Source organism: Phodopus roborovskii, unplaced genomic scaffold, assembly GCF_943737965.1.
Source record: "Phodopus roborovskii unplaced genomic scaffold, PHOROB, whole genome shotgun sequence".
Lineage (NCBI taxonomy): Eukaryota > Metazoa > Chordata > Mammalia > Rodentia > Cricetidae > Phodopus > Phodopus roborovskii.
This window is the reverse complement of record NW_026125059.1, coordinates 1,358,879-1,378,273: the sequence shown is the minus strand read 5'-3', so window position 1 is coordinate 1,378,273 and position 19,395 is coordinate 1,358,879. Positions and strand designations below refer to the sequence as shown.

Below are 19,395 nucleotides of genomic sequence, written 5' to 3'. Positions count from 1 at the left end.
AGAAAGCCAAGGGGTCTTGAGGGCCCACACGGGGCCATCTCTGGCTGAACTGTATGGGAGCCACAACTACACGCTTCTGGGAGTAGACCTGAGAGGAGGGTGGAGTTGAGAGGGTAACTCATGCCTGGGTTCAGTCCCCAGAGTAAACTGGGTGTGGCAGCACATGCCTGTAATTCAGGCATTTGAGGAAAAAAAGATAGGAAGACCAGAAGTTCAAGGTCAACCCCAGATACCCTACATAAGCTATGAGGTCTTGTTTCCTAACTCTAATACAAAGAAAAAAAGAGAAAAAAATGTTTGCTTTAAATTAGGAAGAGACTAAAGGACATACATTTTAATTTGGGAAGGATTGAACAGAGGAAGGATAGTTACTTAATTACTAAAAAGCAAACTATGACAAAAATGCCAGTGCATACAGAATAAATCAAGGAATGTGGGGCACGGCCCTCAGCAAGGAGGGCCCGGAATAAGTCAATGGGCAAGCCAGGCACAGAGCAGGACACTCAGTGACACAGGTCACAGGTACTAGCTAGGTGACTGACAGATACTTCTAATGGCATGTTCTAAAGAGGGGGAAAAATTCTACAACAGTTTCCCCATAATTTGAGAGGCGTGACTCTATCTCTTGGTTTCTTCCAGGTACATTTGTGCTAATCATGCTCTTATGAGGACATTTAGAAACTTGTAGTCACCAAGCTTTATGTTCCAATCCTGAGGCCCCTGGACATAGTCTGTGCTATAGCAAATGGCCCTCTGTTAGCCCCAGCAAACGCTGTAGCTGCTGGGTTCTTCATCCACACTGCAGAGCCCATTCAATGCTCATGAGTCTTTTCATCTACTCTGGGAAAGGAAGCTGTGTTTATTACCTGCCGTATCAACTCCACATTGGACCCCAGTATCTGGTGAAGTCAGTGGTAGAGGGTTCTGCACCCCAGTGTACCTAGGCAGGGCCACTTCACAGGCTGCATGACTGACACTTACCTGGTGTGGGGTTGTACTTGGACAAGATCATAAGGGATGCAGTTTAATGGAGCACATTCTCCACCATATACACAATGCAGCTTCTGGTTTATCACATCAGAGCATGGGACACAGCAGTACTGGTAGGCAAACAGGCCAAGGGCTGCCTGCAGTCAATGGTAGGCACAGACCCTCAAGGGTCTTGCCATGAGGGCCTCAGCACTTCTGCAAGGAAGATGGTACTCAAAAAGACTGGGTGCAGTCTCTACAAAGGGCATCTTCCCTACCCTGGGAGCAAAAGGGTGAGTCTAGACTAGGAAGGATGACGGAGGGGCTCTAGCCTCAGGAAGGCACACCACTGTCTACCAAAACAGCAGATGCCTCCCCTGCCTTGGCTGCTCAGGTCCAGGCTCCCAGATTGAGCCAGGGGTATCCCATAATTAAGACACTGAGGAAAAGACAGACTCAGAGGAGTAGACCTCTAGGAGGGTGATATCCTAGAAGCCAGTGCAGAAAGCCAAGGGACATATGTCTCCAGGGGCCCCTGGACCCTACACTAGCTGATCACTGTAGGGGCAACAAAGAAAGGCTTTTGGCAGGAGACCTGAGAGCAAAGAGCAGGGTGAACTTTAGAGGGCGCATAGGGTGTTTTTGAGCTAGCAGGAAGAAGGGCAAAGAACAGGGCCATGCTAGAAGGGAACAACAAACCCAAAGAGCTCCCTAGAACACTAGGAGAAGTGGCAACCGTTTCCATTAAATTAGGGGAGAAGGCCTGGGGTCTAGGAGTAGCCAAGTGAAGGTGTGACTTCATAGCAAAGAAGACCCCTCCCGTGGAGACAAGAGAAAGGGAAGCAGATGAGCCATGGGATAGCAGGTGGGCTCAGCAGCCTTGAACACCTTGCTGAGGTTCACAGCCACAAATCCCTAATTGCCTTTCACACCACAATGAAATGTTACCAGTGGAACATTGCACAGCGGAAATGCTGTGGAAACTGCATTGCTGGGCAAGGAGCGAGATGCAAACATTCACAGTGCTAGGTAACAGCTCACCAATGTTCCCTGTGCCCATCCTGACCACAGTGTTCTGCTTCTGTGAGACAATGTACAAAACACAAACACTGGAGAACTGAGGTATAAGATGGCATCTGTAATTCACTACCAAATCATTCAGACACACAGGCAACCTGGGACACTGAGCAAACCTACATGAGTTCTTGTGATTATCTGTCTGAAATTACTCTGTAATTAAAAAATTACCACCAGTAACCCAAATCAAGAAGGAGATATTCCACAGACCACTGGCCAGACCTTCAAACCTCAGCACTACTATAAACAGGGATGGGGATTTTAGCTGCTTAGACTGAAGGGGAGCATCAAACAGTCCATGAGCCATGGCTACACAGGAGGAGAAACAGGTGGTGGTGCACCTTTAATCCCAGCACTTGGGAGGCAGATCTGTTTGAGGTCAGCCTGGTCTACAGAACAAATTACAGGACAGCCAAGGCTACACAGAGAAACCTTGTCTTGAACCACCTCCCCCCTACACACACACACACACACAAAAAAAAACCAAACAAAAACTCCAACAGATGTCACTGTAAGAATTCTTACAGAGGGGCTGGAGAGATGGCTAAGTAGTTAAGAGCACTAGTCCACTTCCAGAGGACCTGGGTTCCATTCCTAGGTGAGCTCCCACATGGCAGCTTACAACTTTCTGTAACTTTAGGTTCAAGGGATCTGACACCCTCTCATAGATATAATGCAGGCAAAAGACAAAAGCACATGAAATAAAAATACATTTAAAAAAGCAGAATCCTTAAAGAACCCAGTGGTGGTGGTGCACACCTTTAATCCCAGCACTTGTGAGGCAAAGGCAGGCGGATCTGAGTTTGAGGACAGCCTGATCTACAGAGTTGAGTTTGAGGACAGCTAGGGCTACACAGAAAAACCCTGTCTTGAAAAACCTAAAGGAATCATTACAGAAATGTGAGACTGCGTATTAGACATTGCCACCAGCTTTGTGGGGCAGATATGAGGATAGGTCAGTCTTTTAGGGTCTTGTGCAGAAATATTTCAAAATGAAGATCCAAACCTGTAATTATCTTTAACTCTCCCTCTCCTCTCTTCTGTCTCCCTCTTCTCTGTCTCTGTCTGCCCCCCTCTCTCTGTGTGTGTGTGTGTGTGGTGTGTGGTGTGTGGTGTGTGTGTGTGTGTGTGTGGTGTGTGTGTGTGTGTGTGTGTGTGTGTGTGTGTGTGTGTGTGTGTGTGTGCAGGGGGTGGCTCAGTGGTTAAGAGCACTGGCTCCCAACCATATTAACTCCAGTTCTAGGGGATCCAATGCCCTCTTCTGGCCTCTATAAGCACCATGCTCACACATGGTTCACAGATACACATGCAGGCAGAACACTCCTAAACATAAAATTAACAATGTTTTTAATTAAATGTGTGCATGGATGAAGTAGTAGCACACCAGCTGAGGGTCAGGTGATGAATACACAAATATTCCTGGTTCTCCACATGCTTATTTGAACACTGCCATGCAGTGGTCATCAACTTATATATCATACTCATCTGCCAATACCTCTGCATCACCATTAGGAGCTGGCCAGACCTGAAAGCTCAGCATGCCCAGGCAAAGATGGGCTTCGAGCCATCCCTACACCTTTTCATTGTGCTCCACACTCAATATGCCACAGCAATGCTGAGTTAGAGCCATACATTCCCTCCAGTGCCTTCTGGCTGAGTCTGTTTCCAGAGCTATAGCTGCAGCCTCCTACCAGGCCAATAGCAAGTAATAGACATAAAATGTGCTTGACCATGTATCACCCAGCCAAAATCTGTCCAGGGGTTCTGCTTCTTAGGAGCCCTCAGAAGTGAGGCTGCAGACAATGCTCTTTTCAGCCATAATATGCAGCAACCCCCACTTGAAATTCTGTACAACTGCAGCTCCCCAACCTCCGTACACCTGGACTCAAATCCAAAACTCCCCTGATGGCCTATTAGCCCTGGAGGAGTGCTACCCTATGGCAGAATCTGACTACCACTCACTATCCATTGTTTCCTGTCTTCCTCTGAACCAGCAGGGGGTGTCATCTCCACAAAGTCCCTAGATTCTGGAGTGGGTGCCTGTTACATTAGTAAAGATCTGAGCAAAATGATACTAACAAAACTTGGGGGGTAAACACTTAGAAGTCTTATTACTGAAGTATAAAGAACAAGAATATACATGCAAATAAGAAGAGAAAAGTAACTATGGAAACAGTCAAGCCTGAATATGTTTCAGGTCAATGTTGGCCCAATAATCTGACCCAGAAGTCATCTAAAAGTTCAGTGAGACCAAATTTTGGAAATAGCCTAGATATATAATAGTATTCCCGGAGGAGAGGACATCTATTGCTTATCTAATACCAAATGGCAAGCCCTGAAAACATATACAAATGACAATATACATGTTAAGCAAATTATAATTAAGAGTTTATATATTATTCACACACATCTATATACTTATATGCATGTAACAACTAATAAAAAAAAAGAGGCCATGAATTTGAAAAAGAGCAAGGAGAGATCTATTGGAGGGTTTGGAAGGAAAGGCAAGTGAGAAATGATGCAATTATACTCTCAAAAAGAAAAATCCTTAAGTTTTAAAAGCTTCATCTGTTGAGTATATTTTTAAGATTTTATTTCAAAAATTATAAACCCTTTCATTGGACTGGATTACATCAACAATTTCCCACAAATAGGAACACAGAGCCAAAGACTAAATCTTTTTAACAAATCATAAAGCTTTATTTTAAGACAGATCAGCAGTCTATTGTAGCAAACAATGTTATCAGTAATCACAAAGATCCAAGTAGAGTAAGCAGCCAGTTGCTCAGTGCGCTCCAGGCGCCCTTAGAAACAGCTCACAATGCTGCACCATACAGGCATGACACTGCTCAGACACAGACGGTAGAAAGGGACAAAGACAAGGGTAAGGTTCAGTTCAGTGTGGCTGGGGCCATGGCAGGCCTCTCACAGGGGCCCTTGTCAAGGCTCCAAGTTTGCTGTATCAGCTGAACCCATTCTCCAGCACACTCCTCCTGGGCTCCGCAGAACATTGGTCCAAAATCAGTACCCAGGTGTGACGGCTCTTCTTGATTGTCAACTTGACTACATCTGCAATTAACTAATCCGAAGCAGCCAGGCACACCTGTGAGGGATTTTTTTTTTTCTTAAATCATTCAAAGTGGGAAGACCCACTTTTAACATGGATCTTTTGAGGTGAGAAGATAGATCCACCTTTAATCTAGACAACACCTTCTGCTTGCCTTTAAAGCATGGAAGAAGGAAGCTTGGCCTCTCTGCCTGCTTGCTCCCACTCTTGCTGTCCAGTCCAGTCCTTCAGTGGCATCAGAGCCCACTTCTTCAGGGTTCCAGTGTGCACTGAAGACCAGCTGAGACCTCATGGACTTAACAACCGCTGGATTCTTGGACCTTCTGTTGGTAGACAGCCACTGTTGGACTAGCTGGACCTCAGACTGTAAGCCATTCTAATAAATCCTCTTTATACCTACCTACCTACTTATCTATCTATCATCCATCTATCTATCTATCTATCTAGTACAATATATAAGAAGACTCATTCTATAACAGTTCTGTTCCTCTAGAAAATCCTGACAAATGCAGATTTTAGTACCAGAAGTGGTTCTAGAGCAACAGAAGTTTGGGGATGAATTTTTAAGTATCTGGAATAAGCTTTCCAATTTGCCAACATCTACAGTTACTGAAGCCTCTCCTGGAAGCTCAGAGAGTACTAGAAACCCCATAGTGTGAACTATTTTACTAACTTAAGGAGGCAAATGCATTTGATTATACTGACTCACCAACTGTGAGAGGCAATGGATTTGGTGACTCTGTATATAAAACTTTTGACAATTTGTGGAAATAGGAAAATGATGATGCTGATTGGTTGCTCCTAGCATCTCTGGATAAACTGATAAAGGAAAAGAATGAGCTTCATGATAAAATTAACCAACTTACAACACCTCAGAATACGGTGAAAAACAATGAACTCAACAATAAGATTGACTGGCCCCCTGTGCCCATGAATAATCTAAAGGCTTCTAAATGGGGCCTGGAAGAGTCTTCTCTCTGTCAGCCATAGAGCTCAAATGTAGAAAACCAAACTGAAGCCCTCATTATAAGACTGGCTGAATTACAGAGGAAATTCAAGTCCCAGACTCAGAGAGTGTCAGTGATTAAAGTAAGGGCATCCATTGGTGAAGAGTGGAATTATGTAACTTGGGATGGGGATTTGTGGGACTCTATCGAAGCTGAGAACTCGGGTTTATCTCACCTGAGGAAGTAGTCTCTCCACCCTCTGCAGAAGATGTATTCCCACCCCACTCCCTGAAAAATTGCCTTTCCCACCTCTGACAGAGGAAGACTAATTTTCCATCATCTGCTAAACCAGCGGTGACTTTCACTGAAGGAAATGCCAAATGACAATATGGATGTCCCTTAGGACCTGCCAATAGCTGCCTCTAGACCTAAAAACCAGACTAAAGGCTAAGCAGGCTCCTAGAGGAGAGATAAAACTCATAGTCCATAAGGTGTGCTACAATACTAAAGAGCTTAATGAAATTTATAACTCATTCAAACATGGAGATATGTGTGGGAATGGATTTTAAGGATGTGGGGTAATGGTGGAAGAAACATAAAACTGGATCAGGCTGAGTTGATTGATACAGTTCCTCTAGGTTTAATAGGGAAGCTCATACAGAAAATGAAAGGAAGGAAGGAAGGAAGGAAGGATATCAGTTGTTTGAATGGTTGACTGAAGCATTTGTCAAAAGATGGGCCATGAAAAGGAGTTGGAAATGCCTGCTATCCCTTGGCTTTTTGTTGATGAAGGGATATTAACACCCCGGGAAACTGAACTTCTGGAGTGGGCACACTGTGTAAAACCTAACCCTCACAATGGGAAGGCCTAGAGGGCGCGCCTTCACTAACCCTGTAAAATAGTGAGCGGGACGCCAGCACATTGGGGGAACTTTGTTCTCATGCTTTTCCTTGTGCAACTTAGGGCTGGAGACGCTGCTGCTCACTGTGATGAATTAAATGCAATGGGTGTAAGGCCCGAAGTACCAGGGCCCAATGGCAGCCCTGAATCACCAAAGGCAAGGTGATCACAGTTATCACATGGGCAGCATAGACAAAGCAATATCCACAGTGGCTTGACTTGTAATGGTCAGAACAAAGTAAATTTTATGTTGTCATGATTAGTACAGACCTTTGGTACTGGCTAACCAATCATGGTGTTTCCAAGAATAAATTAGGTAAGAAGCCTACTGCATTTTTGTTTGATCTGTGTTAAAGAGTACTGGCTGCTCTTCCCGAGGTACTGAGTTCAATTCCCAGCAACCACATGGTGGCTCACAACCATCTGTAATAAGATTTTGTGCCCTCTTCTGGCCTGCATGCATACATGCAAGCAGAATACTGTATACATAATAAATCAATCTTTAAAAAAAGAATGTGTATAGATACTTGTGTTTTCTTTCCGTGGTTTCTTTATCATATAATGTAACAACAATTATGAGACTATCAGTTGTTGTCATATTTAAGCTTGAGATACTAAAAGTATGTCTCTCAAGGGACACCACTACCTTTTCTAAATTTATAACACATTTGTGGTTGTATGAGGAACAGTTGTATCATTTAGGCACAATTATGACTCAGTTATTGTATTCATCTGAAATTTAAGCACGATGCCAGACAGTGGTGGCACACGCCTTTAATCCCAGCACTCGGGAGGCAGAAGCAGGCGGATGGCTGTGAATTCACGGCCAGCCTGATCCACAGAGTGAGTTCCAGGACAGGCTCCAAAGCTACAGAGAAACCCTGTCTCAAGAGTGGAAGGAAGAAAGGAAGGAAGGAAGGAAGGAAGGGAAGGATGGAGGGAAGGAGGGAGGCAGGAAGGAAGGGAGGGAGGGAGGAAGGGAGGAAGGGAGGAAGGAAGGGAGGGAGGAAGGAAGGAAGGAGGGAGGGAGGAAGGAGGGAGGGAGGGAGGAAGGGAGGAAGGAAGGAAGGAATATGAAAGTGTATTCTTTTTCCCTGCTTGCTCTTGCTGACAATTCCATTTCTTCCCTAGCATTAGAGCCTAGTACTTTAGGATTCCAATGGCACTGAAGATTCTTTACCTTCCATTGGTAGACAGCCACTGTTGTATTAGCTGGACCCTAGCCTATGTGGTGGTTTGAAAGAAAATGACCTCTAAAAGGAGTAGCACTATTAGGAGGTGTGGCCTTGTTGGAGGAAGTGTGTCACTATGGGGGTGGGCTTTGTGGTCTCTCTTGTTCAAGCTTCCTTCAATATAACAGACAGTTGACTTCCTGCTGCCTGTGAGATGTACGACTGTCAGCTACTCCTCCAGCACGCCATGCTCCCTGCCATGCTGATTATAAGTGAACCCCCTCAATTAAATGTTTTCCTTATAAGAGTTGCTGTAGTCATGGTGTCTTTTCACAGCAATAAACACCCTAAGACAGCCTATAAGCCATTCAAATAAATCTCTCTTTCATTCTATCAGTTCTGTTCCTATAGAGAACTCTAATACCAGGATGTCACTTACTTCCCTAAGGCCTTACTTCTCTGAAGGACAAAGGCCATAAGCTGTGACCAACAGAATTATGAGGCCAAAACCTAACATTGAACCAGCCCACAACTGTTCCCTTTCTTCTACCAGCCCATCCCAGGACTAAGCCAGCTCCCAAAGCAAGAACCGAGAGGGGGGCTAGCTATCACAGCCCATGTGTGGAAAGAAAGGAACAGAGTGTCAGCAGTCCCCGAAGAACGGCTCAGCCTGTACTGGTTACACACACCACAGAAATCTAAGAATTTGCCTTCTGAACCCACCTGAAGCCACAAGTCCAGACTACTGATTTCATCACTTTTCATACCCCCACATTGCTATTCTTACTTTCATTTCTTTCAAAGTGTCCACTTTTTTCCCTCCCCAGGGCTCCATAAACATTAGGCAAGTACTCTACCACTGAACTGTATCTGCTGTCCTTACCAGGTTCTGAGAGGAAAACATGTGCTGAATGCCATTCAGACCCAACAAGTACTTAGTTTGGTATCTAACAATTGACATTTGACAGTCATCTATATTTCACAAGCAAATCTGGGCAGAACTCCCTTCATACTGAACCTCATACCCAACCTCAGAGTCCAGGAAGAAGGGATAAGAAGAACACTGACAACTACAACAGAGCATTCTAAGGGTTCTGCCCGTCTTTTCAGGCACCACATCAGAAACCCATCTTCTCTGAGCACAGTTCAGGAACACTGAGGTCCACCTCACGATACTCACCTTTTTAAGAGAATCCCCATGTCTTTCCTGAATGTACTTCAGGAATGCTGTGGTCCACTGAAGGGTTGTTGCTTTATCTGTCTCTGCATTGCAGAACGGAACTAAAAGATTCAGCTCATCACAGCAAATGCGGATTCTGCGCCTGCAGTCAAAATCCACAGTAATCACACAGGAATGCTGGTGTTCATTGTTCATCAAAGAAGCAGAATGCATGGGGCTGATTCGGGAGGGAGGAGGCGCGCCCCCTCCTGAAGCCTCAGGTGAGCCAGTGGGCACTAAGCACCTGTCCACAGAGGCCGCTGCTCCCGGGGCCACCAGAGCCCCTGTAGTGGCCCAGCAGCCTGCAGCTCCCTACACTTTCTCTATACGAAGGATGACTGCGAATCCCTGAACTCAAGAACAAAACTCCTGGGCAAGTGCTTTCTTTTTTCCTATTGTTTTCTCTTTCTTTTCTTGCAGTGCTGGACACTGAACTCCAAAACCAGCCCCACAAGGTTGTTCTGGAAGCATGGCTTGCTTCCATGTACAGAGATGATGTGCTCAGGCTCAGGCACAGCTTTTAGACGAGTAGGGCCTGGAGATGATGCACACCTCTAAAAAACACCTCAGAGGCTGAGGCACAACGGCCATGGATTCAAGCCCAGCCTGGAGATGCAGTGAGGACCTAGCCCATAAAAATAAACATGTTCACTTTTAGAGCTTTTAGGGCTGGGGATGAAGCGCAGGAGAATGCCTGCCTGTTATTTCCTGGAGTCCTGACTTCCATCACCAGCACAGAAGAAAAATCTTCTCGAGAGAATTTAAGTCACAGCCTGTTTTAAGCTTTACATACCACATCCAGTAACAAAGCAAGCCCTTGCTGTGCTGACAGTGTATGGTTACACGGTACATGTAGTTCACGCTATACATCTTCACACCCACACACCTACAGGCACTTACTAGATGCACTCTAATTTCTAGCCAAGGGCCCAAACCCTTTCCCTATCAGCTCAAGTAGTTCTGACCTCAGGTCTGTGTGGTAGGTAACAATTCTATCCTATAGATGAGAAACTCAAACAGCACAGAACTCATCAGAAGCCAATAAACTAGTTGGTCTTGAGAATTTCCCAGAACAGCGATCCCATGTGCTCATTAAACACACATCAGGGTGAGCAGAACTCAATTTACAATCACAGCAGACTAAAGGAAGTCCCTCAAGTATAACATGACCTTTGTACAGGAATAATAAGAAAAACGCCTGGGCTACAGAAGAAAACCCTGCCTCAAAAAAAGAGGATGCAACGGGGTTGGAGAGGTGGCTCATCAGTTAAGAGCGTGTTTTGCTCTTGCAGACCTTACTTTGATCACCAGCACCCACATGGTGATTCCCACCCATCTGAAACTCCAGTTCCAGAGATGATCTAACCGTCACAGCAGTCACCAGGCACATACATACAAAACACTCATACTCATAAAGAATAAATCAGCTGAAGAGAAGGCACAGTGACTAGCTGCTCTTCCAGAGGAAACAGGTTCAATTCCCAGCACACACATGGTGGCTCACAACTCTACAGACTCAGAATCCAATACCCTGTTCTGGCCTCCACAGGCACACAAGTAGTGTATAGATATACATGTAGGTAAAATACACACCTCTAAAAAGTACACACCAAAAAATTGACAGAGGCAGGCAGATATCTGTGAATTCAAAGCCAGCCTGGCCAAAAAAAAAAAAAAAAAAAAAAAAAGGAAGAAGAAAGGAGAGAGAAGAGGAAGAAAGAAGAAAGGTATTTACCTAGTTTTAATACATCTCTCTAAAAAGCAATAAATCACCTAGGCTCATTCAAAAATGGAACTTCAATTATACAATGCTATGTCATTAAATACTATTATTCCTGAGCTGAAAACATATACACAATATTCATAAGTGACCAAATTATTATTATTAAACGTTGTAATAAAAACCCAACTTCAATAGAGAAAAATGAGCAATCTTTTATACTACCCAGAGGAGCACATATAACATCCAAAGTTAAACTCACTTTTACATAACTCACTTCATAAAAGTTTCAACTTCTTCTTTCCCAACACTCTTCCTTTCTCCTTCCTTCCTTCCCTTCTTTCTTTTCTTTTCTTCTTTCTTTCAGATCAGGGTCTTGCCATTCAAGACTGACCTATAATTCACTATATATCCCAGGCTGTCCTCAAACTGGAAGCAATCCCCCTTCCTCCACCTCTTCAATACTCCCCAAATAAAAACATAATGCTACAATGTTACCTACTGTGTAGTTAACTTGAAGGCCCAGTACTCTTCTTAAAGACCTGTTTGTAGTGAGATAGTCCTTCTGTGGCACTGATCCTTATTTACCACAATACCTGTTGACAAGGCTGGTCTTCTCCTAGTATCTGGGAACTTGGGCTTGGGGAGACTAATGAACTGCAGCCCACAGGACCTCAATTCTGTAAGCAACATGGCTTACACCGGAAACCTGGTATTCACAGTGTGCCTGATAGGGGCTGTCACGAGATAATGAGCCCTCCTGTTTGGTGCACCTCAGTGGGTGCCTCTGGAAGACAACATTGGAGTCCTCAGTTACAAGGTCTTATGTAATCTTCCAGGAGAAGACTGCTGGGAATATGCACGCTAGCTCTTCCCATACACATTGAGTCATTTTGCTTTATACCCTGCCACTGTGGCCAGAGCATGAGTTCCCCAGAGATCACTGAGTCTCAAGGACTCCTAAACCTCCAGACAGAGGGTGAACAATCACAGAAAAAGCCGACACATCTAAGACAACTGTATGGATGGAGCCCATGGTCCATCGCTATATTACCTTCTATCTCTTTCCATCCGGTTATGCCTCTCCCGACGCTGAGACCTTCCTCCCTGAGGTCCGGTCTGCGTCTGCTCCCCGAGGTTTGACTGTGAGGACTCAGAAGACTGCCAGGTGCCCTGTGAAGCTGTAGAGCCTTCTCCCACATTCTGAATTTCCCCAAGGGCTCTTCGCTCAACACTTGTGTCCAACTGGCGGATTCTACTCCGATTCCTCTTATTGATTGCTTGTTTACATAGCGCTTCTTCTTTGCAAAAGAAGAAAAAAGCCGCCATTTAGTTTTTTATTCTTAACTCATTCCCATTAATGTAGAATATCTTTGTTGGGTAGCTTGTTTTTGTTTGTTTGTTTGTTTGAGAAAGAGCTTCATGAAGCCCAGGACTCCCTTAATTCACAATATAGCTGAAGATGTCTGTGAATTCCTGATCCTCCTAAACGCTGGGACTACGGGTATATGCTTTTTTCTTTTCTTTTTGACTGTGTGTGTGCCTACACATTTACCCATGCATGTTTTGCATTTCAATCCAAGATTCTAATATTATCAAGTAGGAATTAAAGAAACAAGCAAGCCGGGCAGTGGTGGCACACTCCTTTGATCCCAGCACTTGGGAGGCAGAGGCAGGCGGATCTCCGTGAGTTTGAGGCCAGGCTGGTCTAGAGAGTTAGTTTCAGGACAGCCAGAGATACACAGAGAAACCCTGTCTCAAAACACCAAAAAAAAAAAAAAAAAAAAAAGGGGGGGGGCATAACAACAAAAACCTATACTCCAAAAATTGGAAAATTTAAAGGAAATGGACAATTTTCTGGATAAGTACCACATACCAAAATTAAATCAAGACAAGATAAATTATATAGATCTGTAACTTCTAAGGAAATGGAAACAGTCATCAAAAGGCCCCAACCAAAAAAAAAAAAATGCCCAGGACCAGATGGTTTCAGCAATTTCAAAAAGTTAATAATACCAATACTCCTCAAATTGTTCAACACAATACAAACAGAAGAAACAATACCAATCTCTTTAATGAGGCTACAATTACCCTGATACCCAAACCACACAAAGATACAACTAAGGAAGAGAATCAAAGACTAATCTCCCTCACGGAACATTGATGTAAAAATACTGGCAAATTGAATCCAAGAAACATCACCCACCATAATCAACTAGGCTTCATCCCAGAGATGCAGGCAGGGATGGTTTAACATATGAAAATAATCCATTATATAAACAAACTGAAAGATAAAAAGCAATGATCATCTCATTAGATGCTGAAAAAGCCTTCAACAAAATCCAACATCCCTTCATGATAAAGGTCTTGGAGAAATCAAGGATACAAGGAATATTCTCTCTCTCTCTCTCTCTCTCTCTCTCACACACACACACACACACACACACACACACACACTTTTCGAGACAGGGTTTCTCTGTATTGCTTTGTCCTGACACTGGCTCTATAGACCAGACTGGCCTTGAACTCACAGAGAACCTCTGCCTCTGCCTCCTGAGTGCTGGGATTAAAGTTGTGCGCCACCAAAACCTGGCTACAAGGAACATTCTTAAACATAATAAAGGCAATATACAGCAAGCCAGCAGCAAACATCAAACTAAACAGAAAGAAACTCAAAAGAGTTCCACTGAAATCAGGAACAAAACAAGTTTCTCCATATCTCTTTAATACAGTACTTGAAGTCCTAGCTAGAGCAATAAGACAACAAAAGGAGACCAAGGGGATACAGATTGGAAAGCAAGAAGTCAAACTCCTGCTATTTGCGGGTGATATAGTTGTATGTATAAGTAACCTCAAAAGTTCTTCCCGGGAACTCCTACAGCTGATAAACACCTTCAGTAATGTAGCAGGATACAAGATTAATGAAAAAAAGAAAATCAGTAGGCCTCCTATACACAGATGACAAAGAATTCAGAGAAACATCACCCTTCACAATAGCCACAAACAACATAAAATATCTTGGGTAACTCTAACCAGACAAGTGAAAGACCTGTATGACAAAAACATCAAGTCATTGAAGAACAAAACGGAAGAGGTAATCAGAAGATGGAAAGATCTCCAATGCTCATGGATAGGCAGGATTAACACAGCAAAAACTGGCAATCCTACCAAAAGCAATCTACAGATTCAATGCATTATCTATCAAAATCCCAGCACAATTCTTCACAGATCTCAAAAGAACAATACTAATTTTCATATGGAATAACGAAAAACCCAAGATAGCCAAAACAATCCTGTACAATAAAGGGACATCTGGAGGTACCACCACCCCTGACTTCAAGCTTTATCTTAGAGCTGCTGTTGTGAGTGGTTTCTTTGTCCTACTCGGGGCCCGCTGCCCTTCTCAGCCTCAAATAAACACATGGATACTATATTAGTTATTAAACTGTTGGCCAATGAGTAGGGCTACTTATTGGCTAGCTCTGTCATAATTACTAACCCATTTCTATCAATCTATGTATTGTCACAAAGCTGTGGCTTACCCGTAATGCCCTGGCATGTTGTTACTCCTTCAGGAGCATGGCGGGCCTCCCTGCCTACCTTTCCCAGAATTCTCTTTGTCCTAGTCCTGCCTATCTTCCTGCCTCATATACAGAAGGACTTCCCCCAGCAAGCTACAGTAATGAAAACAGCTTGGTATTGGCACAAAAACAGACAGGCAAACCAATGGAACTGAATCAAAGACCCTGATATAAACTCACACACCTATGAACACCTAATTTTTGACAAAGAAGCTAAAAATATAAAATGGAAAAAAGAAAGCATTTTGAACAAATGGTGCTGGTATAACTGGATGTCAACTCATAGAAAAATGCAAATAGATGCATATCTATCGACATGCACAAACTCAAGTCCAAATGGGTCAAAGACCTCAACATAAATCCATCCACACAACTTCATAGAAGAGAGAGTGGGAAATACCCTTGAACACATTGGTAGAGGAGACAACTTCCTAAATATAGCACCGATAGCACAGGCACTGAGAGCAACAATGAATTAATGAGACAGAGAAACTTCGGTAAAGCAAAGAACATGGTCAACAACACAAAACGGCTCCCTACAGAATGAAGAAAGGTCTTCACCAACCCCACATCTGACAGAGGGCTAATCTCCAAAATATACAAGAACTCAAGAAACTAGACACCTAAGTACCAAGTAATCCAATTTAAAAAAATTGGATAAATACCTAAACAGGTAATTCTCAACAGAACAATCTCAAATGGTCAAAAGACACAAAGAAATGCTCAGCATCCTTAGTTCATCAAGGAACTACAAATCAAAACAACTCTGAGATACCATCTTACACCGATCAGAATGGCTAAGATCAAGAACACCAATGACAGCTTATGCTGGAGAGGATGTGGAGAAAGGGAAACACTCCTCCATTGCTGGTGGGAGTGCAAACTTGTACAGCTGCTGTGGAAATCATTATGGCGATTTCTCAGAAAATTAGGGCTCAAACTACCTCAAGACCCTGCAATACCACTTTGGGGCATATGCCCCATGGATCCACAGTCACAGCACAAGACATTTGCTCAACTATGTTCATAGCAGCATTATTCCTAACAACCTAGATGCCCCTGAACTGAAGAATGGATAAGGAAAATGTAATACATTTACACAATGAGGTACACTCAACGGTAAGAAACACTGATATCCTAAAATTCGCAGGCAAGTGGACAGAACTAGAAAATACCATCCTAAGTGAGGCGATCCAGATCCAGAAAGACAAATATAATATGTACTCACTCACAAGTGAATATCAGACATAAAGCAAAGGATAACCAGCCTACAACCCACAACACGAGAAGCTAGAACCCTCTTCCAGAAACAGATGGAAGCAGATGCAGAAATCCACAACTAACCACTGGGCAGACCTCCCAGAGTACAATCGAAGTGAAGGGTGAGCGATAATATGAACAAAGGAGTCAAGACCATGATGGGGAAACACACAGAATCAGCTGACCAGAGCTAGTGAGAGATCACTGACTTCATACTGTCAACTGGGGAACCGGCACGGGACTGAACAAGGACCCCTGAATACAGGTGACAATGGTGTGGCTTAGGCAGTATACGAAGCCACCGGCAGTGGGACCAACACCTGACAGTAATGCATAAACTGACTTTGTGGAGCCCAGTCTCTTTGGAGAGATACCTTGCTCTCCGGGTAGACATGTCTGGGGGGAGGCGTCTTGGTCCTGCCTCATTGAGGTGATGGGACAGAATGAGTTGACATCCTAGGGGAGGCCTAACCCTCTCTGATGAGTGGATGGGGGGGGGACTGGGTTTGGAACATAAAAAGTTAACTAATTTTTAAAATTTGAGGGCTGACAGAAAGCAGCAGTTCCCATCTCACCCTGCCCCGGCAGTTCTGAAAACTTCAGGGAGTAGTAGTTACTATCTCTGGGAAACAGTTTGCTGGTGGCAGCTCCTTTATACCCCAGACCTTCTCATCGCTCACCCAGTGGCTTCTGCCAAGCCACGCCATTGCCACGACACCATGTTATTTCTATCTCTTTGGAGCTTCCAGCTCATTTCAGACTCATCATCAACCCCAAAGTATGAAATAAAACAAACTACAAAATACTTTCAGGGCTATGGCACCTGAAGATGTTTGTTAGTCCATTGTCATTTTACTGTTAAGAAAAAGCTTCAAAGTGCACAAATTTGAGTCAACTTTGATGTTCAAAACTCAGAATAAAGTTCAAAGAAGAGATTACTGAGGATAAGGAATGTAGAGTAAACCCCTAGGACTTCTTTCATATGTGTATATAAAGGTCCTCTCCTGGCCCATCCGCCAGAGCCTAAATACTCTGCAGCTACAGCTTGTCAAGAGCATACACAGCTACGACCTGCTGGTTTATTACTTACCTCCCACCTTAATCCAAACCTGCTCCGGCAAGGCTTTGTTTCTACTACCTCCTGTCTGCTTGGTGGACTCAATCTCTTGCTGGTAACAGAAAGAAAATGCTCTAGGCAGTCCAATGTCCTGGTGCTTGGCAGCTTCCAGTATAGAACATGAGTTACTTGAACTCTGGAAAAAGTTAAGTGACAGGAATTGTATCAATATGCAGCTGTGCCCCTCACTCACTACAGCATAAGTAAACTGCCCTCCACAGAATTACACTCAAACCTCCTGAAAAAACTTCCCTCAAAAAAACAAAACAAAACAAAACAAAAACAGATTTTAACTGTGTATGTGTGGGTTTGTGCACATGACTGCAGGTGTTCTGGATGCCAGAAGGATCCCCTCCTAAAGCTGGAGTTAACAGGCAGTTGTGAGATGGGAACCAAATCAAGAACAGTATGCATTCTTAACCAATGAACCATCTCTTCAGCCCTTTCACTGGGTTTCTTAATAATGCCTAACAGCATAAATATTTTTAAAGAGGTCACCAGTTCCATTGAAAAGAAAGTCCTGGGACAAAGCTGCACTAAATTACAAGCTTTGCATTTAACACAAATGAAAAGGCTTTACCTGTGTCTGTGCAAGGCTGGCGTTCCCACCAGTGGAGCAGGCACTTGTAAACAGCGGGTAGGTGAACTGCAAAGCAGTAGTGGCAGCAGCAGTTTTATTTTTCACTAAGGTCGTACATTTGTTTTGTTGCTGGTGAAGAGGAACATTCATTAATTCAGATGGATGTCGAATAAGAGTTACCAAACTGCCAAGACAAAAGAAAACCCAGAAACCTGAGGAACAGGTGTCGGAGAGTCTCCCGATACATTGCCATCACCCATTCCACCACAGACTCCGCCCTGCTTCTCTAGTGGTCCAGGACACCGCCTGCAAGATCCACTGGCCAGCGGTGCTGGTAAAGTTAACTTGCCTCCTCCCTGCCTGCAGCACTCCCTGACACCAATCTCTGTCATCCTCCAAATCTGGCAAGGATGGGCAAGACCAGGACAGCCAGAGCCTGAGGGACTGTCAAACTGCACAGTCAAGTGTCTTCTTCTACAGCTGCCTGGGAGGGCACTAAGTGGGCCAGGAACTGTCAGCTTAATCTTAGAGCAAGCCTTTCTCCTCCACAGGTCCAAGTCTGCACTGGAGGCCAGAGCCGCTTCCCATGGCAGTCGGGAGGGAGACAGGAGCTAAGGGAACAGTCCCCAGAATTCTTCCTCTCCTTTTTGGGGTTCAGAGACAGACCAAAGGTTCACAGGACCCAAGGCATTCCTCAGAATTGCCAGCCAGCAGTTGTATGGGGTGCAGCTTCCAGAACCACCCTCAGCCAGAGTCAGTGCAAGCAGGCATGGGACCTCCTCCTACGTCTAGTACCCAGACTGCCCGCCCCTTTACAAAGGCCCTCCCAAATATCTTCGGGAAAGGCTGGTGTCTACACAGCCACTGCAGGTCTCCCCGATGTCCCCGTTCAGGTTTCCTCCCGGACCCAACAGGCGGCCCTGCTGGAGCCCTTCCAGGAATCCACCCAGACTCGGCAGGTGCCCAGAACGACCCCGTCGGGCGGCACCAGCTCCGTGAGCAGGGCCCCCTCCTCCCCGACGCCCCCGCGCCCCGCACGCACTTGTTGAGCGCCACGCCAGACTCGCCGGGCTCCGCACCGCGAGGCGCAGGCGGCTCGGCCGGCATGCTGTTGAATCGGTCCTCCAGACGGACGCGTACGGTCGGCTTAGCCCGGGCCTCGGGCGCGCCGTCCGGCCCCGCGCCGCCCGCGCCCTCCTTGGCCGCGCCGTCCGCCCGCGTCCGCGTCCCGTCCGCGCCGCCAGGCGTCTTCTCGGCGGCGCCCGCCTCGCCCAGCAGCATCATGCGCAGCTCCTGGAAGTCGACGTGGCCCAGGCACGGCGCGTCGGCCGCCAGCGGCGGGCACAGCACTGGGTACACGGGCGGCGCCGGCGCCAGCGAGCCCGCCGCGCCCGAGCCCGCGCCCGGGCCGGCCAGCAGCGCGGAGCCCAGACGTGCCTCGAGCTCGCCGTCCGCCGCCTCCATGTGCGAGTAGAGGATGTGCTGCAGCTGCGTGTACTCCACTTCCGTCATCTCCACCAGGCTCAGGTCGGTGGTCGTGAAGCTCAGTCCCGGCTCGCCCAGCGCCGCGTCCCCGCCGCCCGCGCCCTCGGGGCCCGCCTCGCCGGCCGTCGCGCCCGCCTCAGGCGGCGGCTCCCGCGGCCCCGGGCCCGACATGCCGGCGCGGCGCGGCCCAACGGCGGGGCGCGGGCGCGGGGACTGCGACGCAGACGCGGGCGGGCGGCGAGGCGGGGTCGCGGCCTCCGCGGACGACGCGCCGGCCACCGCGGGCGCGCCGTTGGG

At 45.8% G+C, this 19,395-nt stretch overlaps 1 protein-coding gene across 5 annotated transcripts in view; it reads right to left on the bottom strand.

The window, feature by feature from the left end:
- Tcfl5 (transcription factor like 5) overlaps positions 1-19,395 on the bottom strand; it is a 25,621-nt gene extending 6,226 nt beyond the window's left edge. Inside the window, exons 1-6 of one of the 5 annotated variants that reach the window (XM_051184842.1) lie at positions 18,656-19,393; positions 17,614-17,797; positions 17,007-17,169; positions 12,130-12,376; positions 9,317-9,458; positions 5,030-5,152 (exon numbers count right to left, since the gene is read on the bottom strand). In XM_051184842.1, coding sequence (XP_051040799.1) covers positions 5,129-5,152; positions 9,317-9,458; positions 12,130-12,376; positions 17,007-17,169; positions 17,614-17,797; positions 18,656-19,269 — 1,374 coding nt within the window. In that variant the 5' untranslated portion in view covers positions 19,270-19,393 and the 3' untranslated portion in view covers positions 5,030-5,128. Of the gene's footprint in view, positions 1-5,029; positions 5,153-9,316; positions 9,459-12,129; positions 12,377-17,006; positions 17,170-17,613; positions 17,798-18,655 lie in introns of those variants that run through there. The other 4 variants (XM_051184817.1, XM_051184807.1, XM_051184825.1 and 1 more) reach the window with 4 other exon arrangements.